The sequence below is a fragment of the Microcaecilia unicolor genome, chromosome 3 (genome assembly GCF_901765095.1).
Source record: "Microcaecilia unicolor chromosome 3, aMicUni1.1, whole genome shotgun sequence".
NCBI lineage: Eukaryota > Metazoa > Chordata > Amphibia > Gymnophiona > Siphonopidae > Microcaecilia > Microcaecilia unicolor.
In genome coordinates this window covers 142369581-142393291 of record NC_044033.1, presented here as the reverse complement: position 1 = coordinate 142393291, position 23711 = coordinate 142369581, and the positions used below count along the sequence as shown (strand labels likewise).

At 42.7% G+C, this 23711-nt stretch overlaps 1 protein-coding gene and 1 non-coding gene across 2 annotated transcripts in view; both read right to left on the bottom strand.

Annotated features, from left to right (window-relative positions):
* Nucleotides 1-6153: 6153 nt before the first annotated feature.
* OPN3 (opsin 3) overlaps nt 6154-23711 on the bottom strand; it is a 64621-nt gene continuing 47063 nt past the window's right edge. The window contains exon 4 of the mRNA XM_030195207.1: nt 6154-6417. Within this exon, the coding sequence (XP_030051067.1) occupies nt 6154-6417 (264 nt within the window). The remainder of the gene's footprint in view (nt 6418-23711) is intronic.
* On the bottom strand, nt 21345-21439 carry TRNAI-UAU. The gene is made up of 2 exons: nt 21402-21439; nt 21345-21380 (listed from the first exon to the last, which is right to left on the bottom strand). It is a non-coding gene; the product is annotated as a tRNA-Ile (tRNA).

The window sequence follows — 23711 nt, the reverse complement described above, 5'->3', positions numbered from 1 at the left end:
TAGTGATTGGGGGGGGGGGGGGGCAGAAATGTGGTAATGGAGAGTTGATTAAAGATGAAAGGAAATGGAAGGTTGGAGGAAGGACTGAGAAGAGGAATGGGGCAGCTAGTGGGTGAGAGAAGGAAATGGAATTTGATAGCTGAAAACTAAAAAGGAGAAGGATGAGGACGAGGGTGAAATTTAAGTGAACAGAGAGGCAGCAAAGAAAAAAAACCAGAGGAAACAGCTAAAAAAGAAATAATGTGTCAAAGGTAGGTGTAGTGAAGGAATGGAATAAGACAGGAGAGAAGAGAAAAGACAAATGGACAGCAAGCAGTTGAAGGAGAATTAGCAGAAAGACAGGAAAAGAGGAAACTGGAACCAGCATGATTGAACAGTAAAATGTCCAGACAACAAAGGTACAAAAAAGTATTTTATTTTGGATCTATTAAATGGAATATCAAATGGAAAGAAGACACTGCATAAAACAGAAGACACTGGGACCAAAGCGAATAGAAAAACTAAATGATCAGACAACAAAGGTAGAAAAAAGTATTTTATTCAGAATTTATTAATTGGAATATGTCAGCTTTCTGTGAAATTTTGCATGTAAGTTTCAATTTTTCTGGTATTGCTGCATGCTGAGTCTGACATCGAGTTAACTTTCCAGTTCAGTATTTTGCCTTCATATTTTTTGCTTTCTAGTTCCTTGTGTCATGTCTGTTGTGTCATGTGTTTTTCACGAGGTAGTGTATTGGTGTTTTAGAGCCTGGTGTAATTACAGTTCTGCCTTTTCACGCATAAGGTTGCAGCTCGTCCTGTCCTTGGAATTAGTGCTGTTATGGTTTAGTAAGGTTATGAGTGTGTTTTTGCACAAGTTTGTGTATAATGTGTTGCAGTGGAGAGATTGTGTGTTGGCTTTACTGAGGTGGCACCAAAACATCAGAAAGTGTGTAGAGCGTAAATCATGACACACTACCTCTTGAAGGATCTACATATAGAGCTTATGCATTTCTAAGGTCAACACTGGCATGGTATGGGAAAAGGGGTGGGGAAATACTACTGGAGTGGAAGAAGGAAGGAAGGGAGAAAGAGCTGGCTTGATATCTCATACATATTCATTATGGTTATTCCCAAAAAAAGCCAGCTTTTTTTCCCTTCCTTCCTTCCTCCATATTAGCATATTCATTTGCATATGTATATATGCAAATGAATATGCTAATATGCTCCGCCTCATCCTTTGCCCCCCCAAATGAAACAGTCAAACTACGCCTATGAAGCTGTATCTTTAACATTTTCTTAAATTGCTGAAAACTAGTCGTTATATGCTGCTGACCAGGCAAAGCTTTCCTCATAAGTGTTCCTGCAATCGAAAAAGCTGCTGTTCGGGTGGTAGCATAATGCACAGAAGATACCAAATGCAGATTCAAACATTTAACATAGTAACATAGTAACATAGTAGATGACGGCAGAAAAAGACCTGCACGGTCCATCCAGTCTGCCCAAGAAGATAAATTCATATGTGCTACTTTTTTTATTTGTACTGTCCTCTTCAGTGCACAGACCGTATAAGTCTGGCCAGCCCTATCCCCGCCTCCCAACCACCAACCCCGCCTCCCAACCACCAGCTCTGGCACAGACCGTATAAGTCTGCCCAGCATTATCCCTGCCACCCACCACCGGCTCTGGCACAGATCGTATAAGTCTGCCCAGCACTATCCCCGCCTCCCAACCACCAACCCCGCCTCCCAATCACCAGCTCTGGCACAGACCGTATAAGTCTGCCCAGCATTATCCCTGCCACCCACCACCGGCTCTGGCACAGACCGTATAAGTCTGCCCAGCACTATCCCCGCCTCCCAACCACCAACCCCGCCTCCCAACCACCAGCTCTGGCACAGACTGTATAAGTCTGCCCAGCATTATCCCTGCCACCCACCACCGGCTCTGGCACAGACCATATAAGTCTGCCCAGCACTATCCCCGCCTCCCAACCACCAACCCCGCCTCCCAACCACCAGCTCTGGCACAGACCGTATAAGTCTGCCCAGCACTATCCCTGCCACCCACCACCGGCTCTGGCACAGACCGTATAAAGGCGCACTAGCGGTTTTAGTGCGCGCTAAAAATGAGCACACGCTAGCTGTGTAGATAATATTCCTATGGGCATCTACATGGTTAGCATGTGCTAATTTTTAGTGCATGCTAAAAACACCGGTGCACCTTTTAAACAGGGCCCTAAGTGAAATCAGATATTAAAGACCTTCCAGATGAGAACAGAGTGAAAACCTGACCAAAATACCATGAACCACTTGGAAAAGGAGAGTCATAACTTTTTATTTATTTATTTATTTATTTATGGTTCATTTATACCCCACAATTTCCCACAAATGCAGGCACAATGTGGCTTACATGAATTACAAAAGTAGAGAAGTACAACACATGAATTTTACAGCAGAATAAGGAGAGAACACAAACAACAATTAGGGTGACTAATAAGCAGAATTACTAATGGAGTAAGTTTTTTCAAAAAGGAACGTTTTCAACATCTTCTTGAAAAGGTGATGATCAGATTGAGATTTTAGGTTCAGAGGTAAAGCATTCCAAGTCTTCGGGCTGGAGTAGTGAAAAGTAGAGGCAAAAAGAAGCTTGTATTTAACACCCCGGCAAGACGGATAATGAAGTTGGAGATAGGTGCGGGCTGTGTTGATGGCATTTGTAGGTGGGAGGTCTATTAAAGGAATCATGTATTCCGGAGCTAGACCGTAAATAATTTATATTGAACTCTGGGGCCCTTTTATGAAGTGGCTGCTAAAAGGGAAGTACCACTGGGCTATCGCAGCAGCTCCTTTCCCCAGCGTGCGCCATTTCTGGTGCTGCAGAAATTTGTAGCGCGTGTGTACCCGGCGGTAATCGGCGCTGCCCGGAAACTGCCAGGTTAGCATGGGAGCCCTTACCGCCCTTGAATGGGTGGCAGTAAGTGCTCCCTTGAAATGGCCATTTCTTTAAAAAAAGAAAGACGGGTAAAAGGGGGCCAGTGTAGGCAACCTTTTACCGTAAAAGGACCCCCCATCTATGTTTTACAGGCAACCAGTGAAGTTAGGGGCAAACATTTAGGCACGGCTGCTTACACCATGTCAACGGCTGGTGTAAATGTCTGAAGTTATGCACATAACTGTCAGTATTCTGTGACTTTACTGTGTAAGTGTTGGGCATGTCCTTGACCCGCCCATGCCTCTCACATGTCCACACCCCTTAGCAGTTATGCACTAAAGAATTTCCACATTAAGGTTATAAAATAATTCACTAAGAGGTGAATTCTATATGTGACGCTGAAAAAAAACACACTGTTTTATAAGCCGTGCTTAAAGTTAGAAGTGGTTTATGGACTAGCGCTTACGCCTGGGGCTTGCACCTAACTTTAGGTGTAGTCATGTAGACACCTCAATTAGGCATGTATTCCCCGTATTCTATAACATCGTGCATAAATGCTAGGAACGCCGCCGTTCTGCCCATGACCCTCCCATTTCTGCACCCCATTTTTTTTACTCGCACCTTGTGTAAGTTCTAATTAAATCTAATTAGTGCCAATAATTGCTTGCTAAAAAGTCACTTATTGGCGCTAATTAGCTCATTCAATTGTGCATGATTGCAATTTTGGGTGACTTTTATAGAATTAGGGGGTAAGTGCAGTTATGCACATAAACTGCAAGTTAGTGCCAATTAGCACCAATTAACTATTAATGCATGGAACTGGCACTATTCTTTAACCTACATGCGCAAGTTTATGCGCTAAGGGCCTTATTTTGTAAAGATTATGCTCCTAAAATTTACGCTTCTAATTTATGAGCATAATTTACACTCCTAAATGGTATGCTCCTAAATTACAAGCATAATCTATTTTGGAGCATAGAGTATGCTCAAAATTTAGGATCATAAATTATGCTCATAAATTTAGGAGTGTAATCTATAAAGTTTATGCTGCTAAATTATGAGCCCAATCTATGCACCAAAATAGATTACGCTTGTAATTTAGCAGCATAAATTTAGAACCGTAAATCTAGGAGCATAACCTTTAAAAATAAGGCTCCATGCACAAAAATGTAAGTGCAAGATTATATAATAAGGAGACAAGTGTATAACCGAGAGCCACAATGTAGATAGCCATTTTACACAGGTTCGGAGCCCAATTGCACTCATACTTTCTGTTATTACATACTAGCATACATTGGCAATTATATGCCTATATTTCATTTATTTATTTATTTTTACATTTATTCCACACTATCCCAAGTTCTAGGTGGATTGAGGTGCATCCAATTATGCCATGTCACAGCAGACGTAAAATCACATGCCTAAATGCAGCACTTATGTAACAGTATTCAGTGGGAGACACGCCCTTGGCTCACCCATACTCTTCCCCCTATCAACACCCCTTGCATTTATGTGCTAAGGTAGCGGCATGCGTGCCCCTAGCACTTACTTGTGCAATTGGCACGTAACTTTAGGCAACCTGTTATAGACTGAAGGGGATAATAGAGATCCACTGTATGCAAACCCATCTCATACACACTAATCTGCACAACAATTATATTTTGATATACCTTCATTTCGAGTTGCAAAATTAAATGAATATAGAGCAGCTATTTTTTATGTAGCAGGTCCTATTTTGTGGAACAGTTTACCTTTGAGACTTAACAAAATACAAGAGATCAGCAGTTCAAAAGAGAATTGAAGACCTATTTTTTTATACAAGCGTATGGGGCTGAAGGTGATCTGATTTCAGAAGGTGGAAGAGGTCAGACTGAGTGATGAGACTGAAGTTTTAAAAGATTTTTATGTTGATTGTTTTGTTATTTTATTTTAGCTAGTTCAGGGGTCCTTTTATTAAGCTGTGGTAAAAGGGGGCCTGCGCTAGCATCAATTTGTGTTTTTGATGTACTGAGGCATCCTTTTACTGCTGTGGGGAAAAGGCTATATTTTTTTTTCTCAAAAAGAAATGGCTGTATAGTAAGTGAACCACTTACCGCACGGCCATGTCAGGGGGGGGGGGGGGCCACACCGCCACCCATTGAGGTGGCGGTAAGGGCTTCCACACTATCCCAGTGGTAACTGGGCAGTGCCGATTACTGCCAGGTAAGCACCAGCACTACAAAAATAGAAAATATTTTTGTAGCACTGGAAATGGCGCATACTGGGGGTGGAAACTACTGCTGGGCTCCTGCGGTAGCCCGGGGATAGTTCCTGATCGGCGCGCGGCAAGCCTGTTGCCGCACACCAATCCTTTAGTAAAAGGGCCTCTCAGTAATGTTTTGTCGGTGTGAAGAATTGTATTTTGATTTTACGTATGTATATCTTGTAAACCGTTGAGAACTTTTGGATTGTGCGTTATAAAAAAGTTTTACATAAATAAATAATTGTGGATCATGAAAGCCCAACTTATGAGGTTTACCGCCAGGAGATGGTGAGGCACCACAGTACAGGACTGTGAAACAAAGTTACTGCTGTTTTTGAGGGGGACCATCACTTCTTTGTGATCTGTTCTAGAAGATTTACTGGAGAGTTGCTGAGGTGTTTGCATTCAATAGAGCCTGAGACAGGACAGCTGTATGAAATTCCAGAGTGGGGAGCAGAATAAGAAGGTGCCTGCAGAGGGCGCTGTGGATGAAGGTGCAGTCTGACATTGTCCTGCCTAGTCTCCCTCTGGTGCAGGACTGGTTTTGTCTAATGCAACGAGGAGCAACAATAGCAGCCGAAAACCAGAAAAGAATGTTAACCGTCTGAAATTTGGAGGAATTCCTCAAATGGGGAGCAGAGGAGCACAGGGTACAGGTAGTGTTGCATTATTTTGTTTGCTGGCTCTTCTTTCAGCAGGGATAGGGTACTGATAAATCTCTTTTCTTTTTGATTTATTGAGAAGCAGTTTGGATAAAATGGGCCTATGAGCCATAGTTGTCCACTCTTAATCTAAACAGTGCTGGTTGAGGAAAAAGAAGAAAATATTATAAATTTCTGATTAAAAATACTCATTAGAACATTGATAAAAAGTGTAAACTCAACAGTTATCATTGTTCAATATCTCATGTGAGGTACTGCCAGTCTTGAAACATATCAGTAGAAACGTGCTTCTTGTGCTAAGGATCCTTTGGATGGCGGTACCTCCTGCAGTTCAGGCTACAGTGGTTTTACTTGGCTAATGTTCACTTTGGTGCCATTGTTTTTCATGCTCTCCTGAGCTTGAGAGGTTTCATCACTAGTTATGATAAAAATGACGGATGAAGAACTGAAAGTCACTTTCTTCTTTGGTCTGTCGCCAATTCTCTGCGACATCACAATCGGTCGAATTGGCTTTTCATTCCTAACCATAGGCTTTTCCTTCAAGGCTCGCTGGAATCTCAACAAATGAAAACATAGGAGCTGCACGAGGGACCGTCGAAACTGAGAAATTGAAACATACATATACACCTGGGTTAATAATCAGCAGAGATGGCGACCATATTTATTTAACACCAACACTTTAATTAATGTGTATTCAGCGCTATAATACAGTATTCAAGAGGCCTAAGCTAAATGTATAACTTATCCAGATTGCTGCTGAACATCTCTACTATCTAGATAACTTCCGGACCACCCTCTTCCTGCTCCTTAATTATATGGATAGGTCAATTATATATTCACTGGCTGCTGGTAAACCTATAACTGACTTTGAATATCTTCCCAAATAGTTTTTGTTTGTGGAAGTGATTCTTTAGTAAAATTTTCAAAAGATTTGATTAAAAAAACAATCCAGCTGTTATGAGGTGCTCTTGCAGTTCATTGTGATGATGATATTCAAAATTCTCCTTGTATTTTTGTTTGTTTGTTCTTACCTTCTACATTTTTTAGGTTTAAACTTTTTTATTGACGATATGCACACTACAAGTCAACTTGGAGTATTCATACAGCATGGATCAGTATACAAATCAACATTCCAGCAACATATTCAACGCCGTCAAACACTTTTTCCATTTTTCCTCCCCCCTCCCCTCTTTACAACTTTTATTTCCAGCGAATGTTAACATTAAATTTTCAATTGTTCATTGACATCACAAGCTTTAAAATAACTCGTTAGATGAAATAGTACATATCATAAAACACCAATAATATCTGAACATCAAAGCTCTGGAGCAATGCCAAGCTTTTATTGATATTCGCCTCACTCAACCCCTCCAGCCCCCCTCCCAACACCTCCCCCCCCATGCTTCTATGCCTGTACGGAGGCGTGTTGATGGTACACAAAACGAACGGATTCATGTGTCCATTCTCTTGCCTCCACATGTCTGGAGTGCCCCCCTTCTCCACATCGTCCATTCTCCACCTGGTCATAAGTACATAAGTACATAAGTAGTGCCATACTGGGAAAGACCAAAGGTCCATCTAGCCCAGCATCCTGTCACCGACAGTGGCCAATCCAGGTCAAGGGCACCTGGCACGCTCCCCAAACGTAAAAACATTCCAGACAAGTTATACCTAAAAATGAGGAATTTTTCCAGTCCATTTAATAGCGGTCTATGGACTTGTCCTTTAGGAATCTATCTAACCCCTTTTTAAACTCCGTCAAGCTAACCGCCCGTACCACGTTCTCCGGCAATGAATTCCAGAGTCTAATTACACGTTGGGTGAAGAAAAATTTTCTCCGATTCGTTTTAAATTTACCACACTGTAGCTTCAACTCATGCCCTCTAGTCCTAGTATTTTTGGATAGCGTGAACAGTCGCTTCACATCCACCCGATCCATTCCACTCATTATTTTATACACTTCTATCATATCTCCCCTCAGCCGTCTCTTCTCCAAGCTGAAAAGCCCTAGCCTTCTCAGCCTCTCTTCATAGGAAAGTCGTCCCATCCCCACTATCATTTTCCCGTAAGCTAAGGGCACCAAGATCCATGTGAAGCTGCATTGCGACAATAATTTGTACAGAATCCTATTCTCGCTAGTACTCAATAACCTCCATTCCCTCCATCCACCTCCCTAGTCCTACCCCCAGACTACCCCTCCCCCCCTCCTCCCACCTTCTCCCCTCTTTCCCTGCAAGCAGTATACAGCTCTAGTCTAAATCTACAACTCCAGGCTACCTTCACTCCCCCACTGTTCCCCTCGATTTATCAGGCATTAATAAGCAAACTACGTCCCCTAGGGCTAAGGATTTGCAGGTATGGCGTCCAAATCTGAAGAAAACATACTCTACATTTAGGTGATTGTTTTGAGTCCCTAGCCTCCTAGGAGGCCAGAAGATGCACCTGGTTGCGCCAGTGCCAGTTTGCTGGCCCCTCCGATGAGATCCAATATTGCATAATGCATTTCCGAGCTACCAAACTCAGCTTCCTGCATAGCATTATAGCGGGGGCGCGCAATGGAGCAAACGCTCTTGGTTGATCTAACAGAAACTGCCTCTCCGTTCCTTGAATTTTATTCCCCAATCGAATCAAAAACCCTCTTACCCTCTGCCAGAACATGCGCACCTTGGGGCATTGCCATAGTGCATGATATAATGAGCTGGGACCCCCTCCGCATTTAGAGCACTCCGAACTGTCCGGCCCCAGCATATGAGCCAGTTGTGCTTTAGACATATAACCCCGAAGGACCACTCTATAGCCACATTCTCTCAGTCTTTCGTCCGTTACTAACGTCCGGATGCCCTTCAAAGTAGCTGACACATCCCATGATGCTAGTGAGGTCCCGAGATCTTGTTCCCATTTCCGCTTAAGGTCAGCACATTGCATCCTGGGCCTACGCCTAACCAGGGCCCCATACAATGCAGAGACCGACTGTCTCTCCGTCTGCAGCTCTTCAAAGAAGCCTCGAAGTGTTTCCCCCATCCGCCCCTTCAAGGTTGCCTGGTTCAGGGATTTCATGTAATGGCGGACCTGTGCGTAGGCAAACCTATTACCCCAAGCTGATCCCACTTTATCCTGAAGAGCATCAAATGTCATCATTTCCCCATTTTCCAATAGCAGATGCTCCAATCTTGTGATGCCCAGCCCTTGCCATCTACCAAAGGTCGGGTTGTCTATCCCCGCCTCAAATACTGGGTTACCTACAATTGGGATTTGATCCGTAACATGCGGTTGACCCCCCATCTGCCGCATCCACCACTGCCACGCCTCTCGAAGAGGCTGTAGTATTATGCTTTTTTTTAATTTAGAAGGGAGCCGGCTACGAGGCAAATGAATCAGTGCTAATATATCATAGGGAGCAAAAAAGGCTTTCTCTAAGTCTGTAGGTGTGTAGTATTGCGTGGCATTAAACACATCTCCCAGGTGGCGTAACAAGCACGCCTGATTATATAGGAACACGTCCGGAATGCCCATTCCCCCCTGCCTCCAGCTCCCTATTAACATGCCCTGGCTAACTTTAGGCTTCTTACCTGTCCAACAGAACCGAATAAAAAGTCGCATCATCCGTTTCAAATCAGTCCGCGACAGGCGCATGGGCAGGGTTTGTAGGACGTACAACCAGCGTGGGAACAGCACCATTTGGACTAAATGTATCCATCCCATCAATGACAACAGGAGGCTCATCCAAGAGTCTAATTTGTCCTTAGTATGCTCTAGTAAAATCTTAACATTTAACTGATATAAGTCAGAAGTATTCATTGTGAGCTGAATTCCTAAATATTTGAAGGACTCTCTGGCCCACCTCAATGGAAATTCAGGCCCCAGTCCCTCTGATTTACCTCTGGTGAGGCCAGAGCTTCAGACTTGTCCAGGTTGATCCGGAAGCCCGCGTAGTCTCCATATTCACGGAATGTTTCCAATAAAGTGTCTAATGACTCCCTTGGGTTTGTGAGGTGTACCAAAATGTCGTCCGCAAATGCTGCGATCTTAAACATGTGGGTCCCCACGCCGACTCCCCGGATCAAAGGATTTGCCATGATGTCTCTGATAAGGGGGTCTAAAACTAAAACAAAAAGAAGGGGGGATAAAGGGCATCCCTGTCTCGTGCCTCTCCTGATAGGGAAACTTTCCGACTCAATCCCATTTACCCTCAATGTGGCGCTAGGGTTGGCATATAGAGCATGAATCGCCTTGACAAATCTCCCTGAAAAGCCATAATGTTCCAACGTATCAAAAAGAAACTTCCAGTGAACCTTGTCAAAGGCCTTTTCCGCATCGAAGCTAACCAACAGCGATGCTACCTTTGTCTGCGAGCTTTGCTCTAGTGATGTCAATATTGCCCTCAAGGTTTTACTCACCGCCCTTCCTCGCACAAAGCCCACCTGACTTTCATGGATCAACCTAGGTAGCAACCTCGCTAGCCTATTGGCCAAGATTTTTGCCAACAACTTGGTATCATAGTTCAATAAGGAGATAGGTCGATACGATGTCGGCTCTAGAGAGTCCCTCCCAGGCTTTAGCAAGACTATTATTTGAGCCCTATTCAAGTCAGGGGGCATCCTCTGTCCCTCTATTAATTGGTTCAAGAATCTAGTAAGGGCGGGTATAATTCCTCCTTCCATCAATTTATAAAATTCTCCTAGCAAACCATCGGGTCCCAGGGCTTTCAATCGCGGGCTTCAGGCTATGACCATGCTAACTTCGTCCTCAGTGATTAATTGATTAAGGCGGTCCAACTCTTGTGGTGTGAGCTTTGGCAAGGCTAAGTTTTCTAAGTACATCTGGTTTAATAGACCCTCCTCCGCTGGAGGAGCGTACAGCTCTTGGTAAAAGGTCCGAAAGGTTTCACATATTGCCCTATCTGATGTGTGGAGACCTCCCCCCCTTTGCCGTAGCGCCAGAATATTTCTAGTTTCTCCCCGGGGGGTAATTAGTTTTGACATCAACTTGCCTGTTTTGTTACCATGCTTATAAAGCATGTATCGATAGTAGAGCTGTGATTTGCGTGCCCTCTCCTGTAAAAGTTCATTCAAGGCGGTCTGGAGCTCTAACACTTGCTGCTTATCACCTATCGCGTGTGTCTCCCCGTATCTCTTCCGCGTCTTACAAAGTTGGTTACTTAAACGTAAGATCTTTCTGTCGCGTGCCTTCCTCACAAAGTGTGCGTGACTTATGACTTCGCCCCTAAGAACCGCCTTAGCCGCTTCCCAGAACAAAACCGGGTCATCTACATGATCTTGGTTATGGGTGCTATATTCCGCCCAGCTAGCTTGTAATCGGCCCTTAAGCACTGGGTCTGAGCTAAACTCCAGGGAGAATTGCCATTTATGCATCTGTTGGGTCGTACCTCTTGGTATCCACTCTATCTTAACCCAGGCATGGTCTGACACCATGTACGGCCCTATTTCCGCCATTGTCACCTCCCCAAACATCTGACGCGATGTCAGGATATAGTCGATTCGTGACTGAGTTGAATGGGCCCGTGAAAGATGAGTGTAGTCTTTCTCACCTGGGTGCAGCACCCGCCACGCATCAATCAGGTCCAACATCTGGCTCAACTGCAAAAGGCCTCTATTATTATAACATGAAGAGGCCGTCCCCGGGGCTGATCTGTCCAAAGAGGGGTCCCAGGCTGCATTAAAATCACCCCCCATTACCATAGCTGTGTGCGGTTGCTTGAGCAGAAAGTTAATCAAGGTTTGGAAAAACCTCCGATCGTATCTATTCGGAGCATAAACATTACAGATTAGCAGTTTCTGTTGCCCAACAACCACTTCCAAAATAACATTAACGGCCTGCGGCATCAATCAGAAGTGGGTTGATTGCAGAGGCTATGCCCTTTCTGAATAGTATCGCTACTCCTCCCTTTTTGCCTTGTGCATTTGCCGCTATACAATCCCTGACCCACCAGGTGCTGAGTTTGGCATGCTCAATCTGGTTCAGGTGCGTCTCCTGTAGGAGTGCTATGTCTGCTTTCTGCCTATTTAATTGTTGTAGAATCTTGGAGCGTTTTATCGGCGAGTTTACTCCGCCTACATTCCATGATATTATTCTTACTATTCTTGGACTCGGAAATGTGTGGCTAATTCCATAGATGTCCTCTTTTGTAAATGAGGGGAACAGCCCAGCCTCTGTCCCCCATACCTTGTACCTCCACCTTATCAACATCAATTCTGTATTCTGCCCACAATCCCATCATAGCCTGCCTCCTACTTTCAAACCGCCTTCCATTGAAAGCTCGGGGAGATAAAGCCCCCCGAAGGCCTCCATTACCTTCCCTTTCATATGCTCTGTTTAATACACGTACCCTGCTTGCATCCCTCCTCCCTCCCCCCACCCTTTCCCCCCATCCCTCCCCCACCCCCCAAATCCTGTACCCCTTATTCACAGGTCCACCACTGGGATTCCATCATGTGTCAATGTTTTACCCGCTCTAAGCAGCTGCATCACCTCTTGCTTCTGCGCATAGTTCAGGAATCTTATGATTACCACTCTTGGTTTATTGGTACCGGCCATTTTCATCCCTAAGCGATGGGCCTGTTCTATCTGTATTGGCCCCGAGGCTTCTTGGAATTGTAGTTCGTTGGTAAACCAGCAGGCCAAAAAAGCCTCCAAGCCCCGCTCAGGTACCGTTTCTGGCAGGCCCACCACTCGAATATTATTTCTCCTGGACCTGTTTTCCAGGTCCTCGATCTTTTCCTCCATCGCCTGCAACTTTTTTTGGGTTATATCCTGCACAGTCTCCACCTCCGTTACTCTGTCCTCGATTTCACTCACCCGCGTTTGAAACCCTGCGCAATCCCGAGAGAGATCGGTGAGCTGTTCTTTTACCTTTTCCAGGTTAGTGTTTATAGGGGAGAGTCGGCGCTCCAGCATGTCCTCCAGCACTGAGGACATTTCCGTAGTAATTTCAGCAATCCAGGCCGATGACACTGTCAGACCAGGCGGGCTTGCGGGCGGCGCCATCTTGTCCTCTGCTCCTCTGCCCCGGAGCTTGTCTTTATGTACGTTTTTAGCTGCCATCTCGCCGCCAGTGGAGTAGAAATGATATTTGCCGGCCACTCCAGCACTTCAGGTTGCAGCGAAGATTAATTATAACTCAAGGTTTTGTGAGTTTATTTGTGCGGAGGGAGAATTGGAGCCGGAGAGATCGCTTTCTTCAACCCCTCGCGGTCATGACGTCACCGGAAGTTACATACATTTTTAAAGTAAATGAATTGTCATTTCCATAATGTCAGTGCCTTTTACGTTTAAAACTCTCTACTGTATTCAAACTGGTATAATCATTTATCCAAGATTCAGCTTTCAAAAATGTCTGCTTTGTTTTTCCATTTCAAATTTATTAATAGAAACACATTGTAAAAACCTACCCTTCTAGTCTTGTTTTAAGGCTAGCCCTGCTTTCTGGGCATAAATATTGAGGACTCCCTCGGTGAACAAACCTGGCAGGAATTTAGTAACAGTACACAGAAGTCAGAGGCACAGCCATAAATATGCCTGAGTTGTCCTGGGACCATCCAATTTTCCCTCAGACTCACCCTGCAGCTAGATGAACCCATTGTGTAGCCGGCAGGGATCCCCAGGCCTTGCCAACTGAAGAAATCCAAAGCTGCTCTGAGTCAGATGAAGCAAGGCATTTTGCAGAAGCAGGTGGAGCCGCTGATGGCAGCACCATGGGCGTGCTCAGTATGCAGACATGCTGCATTCCGGCATAAGAACTGAGCATGCTTGCAATGCCAGCATCAGCGGGTCAACCTGCTCCTGATGGCTGCTGCGCTTTACCTGACTTGGGGCAATTCTAGATTTCTTCAGTTAGAGGGGCTTAGCTATCCCCGCCAGCTAACAGAGATGGGTTAGTTACTAAGTACATAAGTAAAAAGTAAAAATACTGGCTTCAAAAGTAGTGAAGTAAAAGTAGAAAGTCTTATCTAAAAAAAAAACAACCCAAAACCCCCTCAAGTAAAAGTAATAAAGTACAGCTCTTAAAACTATTTTTTTTTTTACTACAAAGTAACAAATATTCTTAACAAGTTGGACCACAAAATCTAGTAACTTCCAGTGAATCACACAAGATCCTTCCTAGAAAAAACAACAACAACAACATCTTGAACATTGCAGTGGGCAGAACAACATTAATACACCCATTGGAAAACAAAAGAAACTGGTTTAGAACAGATCAGTCCTACACAGATACTTGATGCTAACAGAATACCTAGTCTTTTTCACACATACGATCACAGGTAGACCCTCATGAAGTATAGAATAAGTAGAGAAGGTGAGAAATCACAGAAGGAAAAACACTCCATGGATGGAATCAACAAGGATAACGTAAAAGTGGAGCACACAGTCCAATGGTGGAACCAGAAAATACTTTATTGCCAGCGTCAATAACATCTGCAAGAAGACCCGACACAGCTGTGTTTTGAAACAGGAAGTGCCTGCATCAGGGGTCATATGAATTCTGACAGCAAGAAACCATAAAAACAATAACTAATTACATACAAAAACAGTATAAGATAATAAATTGCATGAGAAACACCAGAGATACAAGCTGCATGATTATGCCATATGCTTAAAAATCAATCAATAAATAAATACCAAAAACATATAAAGCTCATGAATATGCAACATAATAAATGAACTATAAACAGTCATATTAAAACAGAAATACAAAATGCATGATTATGCCATATACTTAAAAATCAATAAATAATTCAATAAATATCAAAAAACACATAAAGCTCATGAATATGAAAAAAAAGAACTATAAACAGAAATACAAAATACATGATTATGCAATATGCTTTAAATTTAATTATTCAATAAATTATTAATAATCAACACATAAAATCATGAATATGCAAAATATTAAGGAGCCCTTTTACTAAGGTTGCCATGTGGCAACCCAGAACTACCACTGGCCCAATGCGGCCACCGGCAGTAGTTCCGCCTCAAGCGTGTGCCATGTCTGGTGCTATGGAAACTTTTTCTATAATTACTGTGGCACTAACCTGGTGGTAATTGCCCAGTTACCACCAGGTTACCACAGGAGCCCTTACCGCCACCTCAATGGGTAGCAGTAAGTGCTTCCTCCTGCATGGTCTGTGGTAAATGCAATTTTAATGCATGGCCATGTTGATTTTTGGCTTTTGTTACCCACTGCGGTAAAAAAAGGCCCTGGTGCGTGGCAAAAACATCCCCTGTGCTACCACAGGGCCCTTATACTGCAACTTATAAAAGGACCCCTACATGTACTATAAACATGAGTCATATTAAAATAATAATATACATATAAACCTGTTGTAATCAAATATGGTACTAAAGAAAATAAGATAACTTAAACATACATGATCGCAAAAGGCATTAAGAATTAAACACTTGAAACTTATAACTAAGACTATGCACACACACAAAAAAAAACAATACTCAAATGTTGAGAGTACAAAAAGAGGTCTTATAGCCTACCTCACAATAGAATTATTGCAAGTTGCTTGCAAGAGTAAGCATTGGTCAAATCTTTTCAGTCCACACTGGAATCTGATGTCTGTCAATTTAGAAAATCAGTATGGATACAAATCAAACTTAAAAATAAAAAAGCCCATCAGAAAAAAAGGAACTATGTAAAACAAAGAGAGAGAGAAAAAAGAAGAACAGAAAGGAAAGTGAAAAGGGGGGGGGGGGGGTGGGGAGAGAAAGGAAAGGCAAAGGGGAAAAGAAGGAATGAGGAGGGGAGGGAAGAAAAAGGGACTAGAAAATCAGAAATAGGGAAAAAGAAATGGAGAAAAAAGGGGTACAGGAAATAAAGGTGAAGACGGAAAAGGGGATAAGGTGTCAAAGGGCTAGAAAAAAATGGGATGCAGAGGACAGAAAAAAAGACAAAAATGCAGGAAGAAGAGAAGGTATGGAATGACCAAAACCAAATTGAGAGTAGAAATCATACTTGCAGTGACACATATTACTGTGTATGTAAAAATATTCAAGGAACAGTGGAAAATATTGTATCACAAGCAAGACAGAAAAAGAACCACTATAGAGTGTACCAACAAAATATTGTATGTCCGCAAACAGTGTTGCAAACAGTGTTGCTTAAAACTGAGTCTGAGACAACTGAAAAAAGGTGCTACATGAAGGGAAAATATTCAGCGAAAACAATTTCAAATACCTCATGGTGTATGATAAAAGCAAACAGGAGTACATCCAATGCTGAATCAGCAACAATGAGCGCTTTCTACGGCACAAAATAAAGAGACCAACACAGACACAGACTGGCATTTAAAATAAAAAATGCACCAAAGTGAGTGACCACACTCATTCACAAGATTCAATTGTAAAGGAAGACTATGGTAGAATGACTACCATAGTAACATACTAGATGATGGCAGATAAAGACCTGTACAGTCCATCCAGTATGGTATGATGTGATACGTATACCTGTTCTTGATTTATCCTTACCATTTTCAGGGCATAGCCCATAGAAGTCTACCCAGCACTGTCCCACTCATGGCAGGCTCAATGTGGCTTACATATTGTATACATGTACTTATTTGTACCTGGGGCAATGGAGAGTTAAGTGACTTGCCCAGAGTCACAAGGAGCTGCCTGTGCTTAAAGTGGGAATTGAACTCAGTTCCTCAGGACCAAAGTCCACCACCCTAACCACTAGGCCACTCCTATTCCTTCCAAACAGGATTCCTTTGTGTTTATCCCATGCATTATTGAATTTCGTTACCATTTGCATCTCCACCACCTCCCACGGAAGGGCATTCCAGGTACCTACCACCTTCTTAGTGAAAAAATACTTTCTGACATTATTCCTGAGTTGGCCCCCTTTCAACCTCAATTCATGTCCTCTAGTTCTACCACTTTCCTGTCTCTGGAAAATGTTTGTCTTTGGACTTATACCTTTCAAATATTTGAATGTCTGCATCATATCACCCCGGTTTCTCCTTTCCTCCAGGGTATACATGTTCAGGTTAGCAAGTCTCTCATATGTCTTGCTATACAAATCCCATACCATTTTTGTCACTTTTCTCTGAACCGCTTCAAGTCTTTACACATCTTAGCAAGATACGGCCTCCAAAACTGAACACAATACTCCAAGTGGGTCCTCACCAACAATTTGTACAGGGGCATCAACCCCTCCTTCTTTCTGCTGGTTATACCTCTCTCTATGCAGCCTAGCATCTTTCTGGCCACAGTCACCACCTTGTCACATTGTTTCGTCACCTTGAGATCCTCAGATACCATCACCCCCAGTTTCCTCTCATGAGCTGAGCTTACCAATCTCTCCCCTCCTACATCTCGTTTGGATTTCTGCACCCCAAGTGCATCAATCTGCACTTCTTCACATTAGATTTTAACTTCCAGACCCTAGACCATTCTTCCAAACTCTGGAGATCACTTCTCAAGATTTCTACTTCCTCCAGGGTATCTACTGTATTGGCTATCTTCGTATCACCCACAAAAAGGCAAACATTTCCTTCTAACCCTTCAGCAATGTCTCTCACACATATATTAAACAGAATTGGCTCTAGCACCAATCCCTGAGGCACTCCACTACTCACTTTCCTTTCCTCTGATCAGATTCTATTTGGGAGGCAATGAAATGCCTAGTTCCCACCAAAATTAACGATTGTCCTCTCCCCACTCCAAAAAACATTAGTTCTGGCTACTCATAAGAATCATAGTAAAAAAAATTCCTACCAAAGTTTGGTCAAAAGTCAATGTCAAATATGTCAGTGTCAATATAATTCTTATTGATCGCAGTTTTCTCATCACGAGTTCAACACGGTGTATAGATAATAAAAAAGCAATATACAAAATGCAGCTTTACAGCAAAATAAAATATACAATCTACATCAAAAATTAACAGCGATCAGTACGATTGTAACCTACCAAACAAAAGGGTTTTAACCTTTTTTCTGAAATTTCAAATAATTTTTTTCCATCCTAACACGATAGGGAAAGGCATTCCAAAGAGACACACCCATAGCTGAAAATACAGTCTCAGCCACACTAAGGGGCCCTTTTACTAAGCTGTGTAAGGCTCTAAGTGTGCCCAACACTTGCCAAAATGGAGTTATCGCCAGGCTACCGCGTGGCTGTTGCGGTAATCTCATTTTTGGCACACATGTGATACACGCAGCTGAAAAATAATTTTTATACTCGGCCGCACATATCACACGCGTGCCAAGTGGCATTTGACGTGCATAGGTCATTACCGCTCGGTTACCGCATGAGACTTCACCCGCTAGGTCAATGGCTGGCGGTAAGGTTGCAGACCCAAAATGGATGCACTCAATTTTGATTTTGCCGCATGTCCATTTTCAGCAAAAATTTAAAAAGGGCTTTTTTACAGGTGCGCTGAAAAATGGATTGGCACGTGCCCAAAACCCATACCTACACTACCGCAAGCCATTTTTCAGCGCACCTTAGTAAAAGGACTCCTAAGAAATTGCAACTTTCTAAAAGAAGGGGGATGGAGAATGAGTTTATCAAGCAAGCAAGAAGAAAATCTATATAAAGGAAGAGAAACTATATTTACCAAAAGTTCTGAAGATAAACTGTATAAAATCTGATAAAAACAACAAGCTACGTTGAACAAAATTCATTCACTTACTGGCAACCAATGCAATTCAGTGTTGTAACCAGATACACTAGTAAACTTCTGAGTCCAAAAATCCTGTATAGCCATTGTGTTTTGGATAAATTGAAGCTTCCTTTAGTATTTTAAAGGCAACCCAAATAGAGAGCATTACAATAGTCCAAATGGGGAAGAATTAACATTTGGACTAGAAGGGCAAATGTATCAAGATCGAAAAACGATCTTATGAGCCGCAATTGCATTAATCTAAAAAGAGTTTTCCATCATAAATGATTGACCTGAGGTCCATATGTCAGTGATGAGTCGAGAATCATTCCCAAACACTCCAGACTCAGTCTCAACAGGTAAAACTTGATCAGCAGACAAGGCAATCGATGATGGCACAACGTGTCCCAAATTTTTAAACCAAAGTACTTTCGTTTTAATAGGATTCAATTTTAACTTATTGCACAAGGCCCAATCCTGAATTATATTAATACCAAACAAAACAAAACCAGCAAGATCTGAGATGTTAACTGGAACATCCAAGAAGAGGGCTCTAGTATATGAATACAGACCAACTGAAAGGTAAGCATGTTCACCCGCTGCTGAATATGTAAGTGTTATTTTAAATCTTAGAGGCTGTAAACCAGATACATCTTGGATGCACAACTTGATGCCTTTTCAAGGTTTCTCCTGTTACAAAAAAGATTGACCAAGGACATTTCAGAGGCGGAGCCTAAATTTATCCATAGTGTGGCAATATTTAGCCACCATCCAGCTAAATTTATCTATTTGGATGCATCACACAAATATCAGTCTTTACTTTACAATGACAAACTATGGGGTAGATATTATTTATGCTGATGATGTAACCATATCCATCCCTTTTTAAGACCTCATTGTCTGAAATTTCTGGCAAAAATCAAGCCAGTATTTCCATTATGGAATCCTGGGCTAATGTGTTTCAATTTAAACTCAACAAGGATAAAACACAATGTATTGTTTTTTCTTCACAACATAACAAATCAATTTCCAAGGCATTGGTTACTCTTGCTTTTACCCTCCCAATCTCGAGCAGTTTGAAAATTCTTGGGGTCATGTTGGACAGCCATCTGTCGCTTGATAGTCATGTTAAGCTGATTATGAAAAAAATGTTCTTATCATTGTGGAAGCTTAAACGCATCAAACAACTCTTGCCAAGTGATATTTTTCGAACTCTGATACATTCATTGGTCCTCAGCCACATCGATTACTGCAGTGGATTATTCGCTGGCTGTACACTCTGTACTCTGAAGAAGCTCCAGACGGTTCAAAACACCGTGGCCAGGCTAATCTTTGGAAAAACTCGCTTCAACAGTGCGCAGCCTCTCCGTGAGAGTCTTCACTGGCTGCCCATTAAAGACTGTATTGAATTCAAAATCTGCACCTTAAGACATAAAATTATTTACGGAGAAGCTCCAGTTTACATGTGTGATTTGATAGATTTACCTCCCAGAAATTCATCGGTGTCATCTCGTACTTATCTTATTCTGCACTATCCTTCCTGCAGGAATCTAAAGTACAAGTCAATCTATGCTTCGTCCTTTTCATACATCAGCCCGCAGTCCTGGAATACCTTGCCGAGACAACTAAGAGAGACATCGGATTACCTAACATTTAAGAAATTACAAAAAACATATTTGTTTAGTATAGCCTATCCCAAAGCCCCCAGTGCTCTTTAAACCCCTATTTCTGTTTGTCAGATTTCCCGCTTTTTTGCCTTTGCTTCCCTTTTGTTGCTCCCGATTTCCCATCTGTATTCTCTTATTTAGCTGCTTACATTCTGTATTTGTTACTTGTTTTTTATTTTACTATTATATCCTGTTGTATTATGTAATTTTATTGTAACTTTGTTAGCCACATTGAGCCCGCACATGCTGGGAAAATGTGGGATACAAGTGAACCAAATAAATAAATAGATATTCAACAGAATTTAACTGGGTTGTTAGTCACCTACCCAGTTAAATCCCACTGGTTGTTTTCAGAGTACATATTGAATGACACTTAACTGGTTGGTGCACTGAATAAGTGCTCTGATGGCCATGACACTATCCAATTAGTGTCGGGGTGGTCTGGGAGAAGACTGGGTGGAACCAAGACTTACCTGGTTAGTGGCTAACTGGCTAAGGGGCCCTTTTACAAAGTTGCGCTGAAAAATGGCCTGCAGTAGGGCCTGCAGTAGGGCAGGGACCAGAGCTGAGAGAGACAGAAGGGAAAACTGAACTAAGCACCGAGCCGAGCCTGCATGCTTTTTACCGCTGCTGCCGCCCTAACCCCGACGAGGTAAAATAGATGACTTTTAAAATTTGGAGGGAAGGGCCTGGAACTCGAAGGGAGGAGGGAGGGAGGGAGGGAACGAACTTCCAGTGGGTGAACGAACTTCCACCCTAACCCCGACGAGGTAAGATAGATGACTTTTAAAATTTGAGGGAGGGGGTCTGGAACTCGAAGGGAGGGACCCTGGAACTGGGAGGGAGGGAGGGGCCCTGTAACTCAGAGGGAGGGGGGACTGGAACTGGGAGGGCCTGGAACTCTGAGGGAGGGGGGCCTGGAACTGGGAGGTGGAGGGGGGATGAGGGAGGGGGACAGGGAGGGGGGGAGAGGGAGGGGATGAGGGGGAGGGAGATGCACCACCTGTAAAAAAAAAAATTCAGAACCCCCAATCATTATGAAAAGTTGGCTCCTATGGACAAATCTGCATATCATTAAAAAAAAGAAAACAAAAAAGAAAGGGACTAGGGCATAGAAGAAGAGCTATGTTTTGAGAGCTGATCTGAATTTAATGTAAAACACCTCAGCCCAACTACTACTTTTCATTTCTAAAGCGCTACTAGACGTATGCAGCGCTGTAAGAGAATAAGAATGCTCCAGGTGAGGGTTGAACTCACAACCTTGGCATGTCTCTGAGCAAGTACTGCCTTATAAGTACCACGCGCTGACCGATTGCGCCACTGGAGCACTACACAAGCCCATAGTGAGAGGGGGAGGGAATTCCACAAAATAGGAACAACACAGATGGCACTTTGGTAGAATGGGCATGGCTGAGAAAAATTGATGGGGTAGTAGAACAAAGGGCTCTCAATGGCACATAAGGAATAACGAGGGAGGCAAGGCATGGGGGAATGCCAGTATGTGAGTCAGGGTTAGGATTATGGGTTGATTTCTATAGGAAATAGGGAGCTAGTGGTAAAGAGATAGTAGAGGGTGATGTGGTCAAAGCAACGGGGGACAGATCAGGAGCCTTATGAATGTGTTCTGGATAGTTCAAAGTTGTTTGAGATGGGCTGAGGTGAAACCTGTGTAGATGTTATTGCAGTAGTCTAGATGAGATGCGACTAATGCATAAAGAACAGCAGCACAGACTGCATCATTGAGGTAATCATGAACAGTTCTGACATAGCATAGAATTAAAAAGCTGGACTTGATGACAGTTGATACCTGGGCATTGAAGGGGAGCTGATAATCTAAATGGATGCCAAGATAACAAAAAGCTAGGGTGATTGGGAGTGCTATGGATGGAAGGAACAAGTGCTAAGCAAAGAGGACAAATGGTGATCTAGGAAGCAACACTGTTTTCAGGACTGAGAAATAAATGATGGGAATATGACCAAATCAGAGACAGTGTCCAGGCATGACTGAAGGGGCTGCTGGTCTGGATGGAACTTGAATGGAGACAGACCTTGAGACAGCCTTTTGGGTGAAACATGAATTCATGTCGGTGTGATGGGTCTCCTGCTGTGTATAATTGACATTTCTAAATTAAAGAAAAAAAGAAAAAGTCATAAAAAAGATGTCATTTTGATAAATTGTGGCTATATATTGTTGGATCAATGACAATTACATATTCTCCCTATTATCAAATGGCTCAGTAGCTGTCTGAGGGTTGAATTATGCAATTCTGACAGATCCAATAACACTTTATTATATCTTTGAACTGTATTTTTGAATATTAGATATTATGGAATACGGTTTTGATATGGCACCTACTTTTTTACCTCCTCCTGTTTGAAGAATTATACGTGTACTTTGGATTGATCTTTTATGATAAGCATACAAGTTTTCATATTTAAACCACTGTTCAACAACTCAGCTCCAAGTCTGTGTTACCTGACTTTCAATCCTGTCCTTACCATTAGCTTATGTTTCTGTCTCAAGATGATTAATTCTGTCATATAGTATTGGTTTCCACAACCTTTGCTAGTAGGTTATCCCAGGCATCTATGGCCCAATCAATAAAGAGCTATCAGTTCAGGCTTCCTCTAAGCCTTCCATCTTCCAACCAGAAAAAAAGGCAGGTCTATTATTGGGTGTCTATAAGTAGGTATCTGGAGGACACCTGGTAGAAGCCTATTCTATAAAGGAATGGAGGCACCTACTTTCCTTTACAGAATATTAGCATAACCTCTTTAAAAAGTGCTTAAAAGTTACATGCAAGCACTGACGTGAGCCATAAAACTGGTGTACATATTAGTTCCTAAGTGCCAGAGATACATGTGTAACTTACAGTATGGTATAGCTTTGTGTGGGAGCTTTAAGAATATAAGGGGTCCTTTTACTGAGGTGCGCTGAAAAATGGCCTGCGCTGTTGTAGACGCTTGTATTGGATGCGCGCAGGTCCATTTTTCAGCACGCCAGCAAAAAAGGCCTTTTTATTTGGCCAAAAATAGACATGCAGCAAAATAAAAATTGGTGCATGTCCATTTTGGGCCTGAGACCTTACTGCCACTCCCTGACTTAGCGCTAAGGTCTCATTCGTTAACCAAGCAAATTGTCTGTGTGTGTACAATGCCAGTTACTGCCCGGTTAGCACCATGCAACAGAAAATAAAATATATTTTCTGGCGCGTGTAGTGGACGCATGTAAAAAGTGAAATTACCACCAGGGCCACATGGTAGCCGGGCAGTAGTTCTGAATTGGCGCATGTTGGGCGTGCTTAGGCACCTACGCGGCTTAGTAAAAGGGCCCCTAAGTGTTGCCATACTGGGACAGACTGAAGGTCCATCATGCCTAATATCCTGTTTCCAACAGTGGTCAATATCCCAGAACTGTAAAACAGATTTTATGCTGCTTATCCTAGAAATAAGCAGTAGATTTTTCCAAGTCCATCTTAATAATGGATTATGAACTTTTCTTATAGGAAATTAGCCAAACCTTTTTTAATCCCTGCCAAACTAACTGCTTTTACCACATTCTCTGGCAACAAATTCCAGAGTTTAATTAGAAGTTCAGT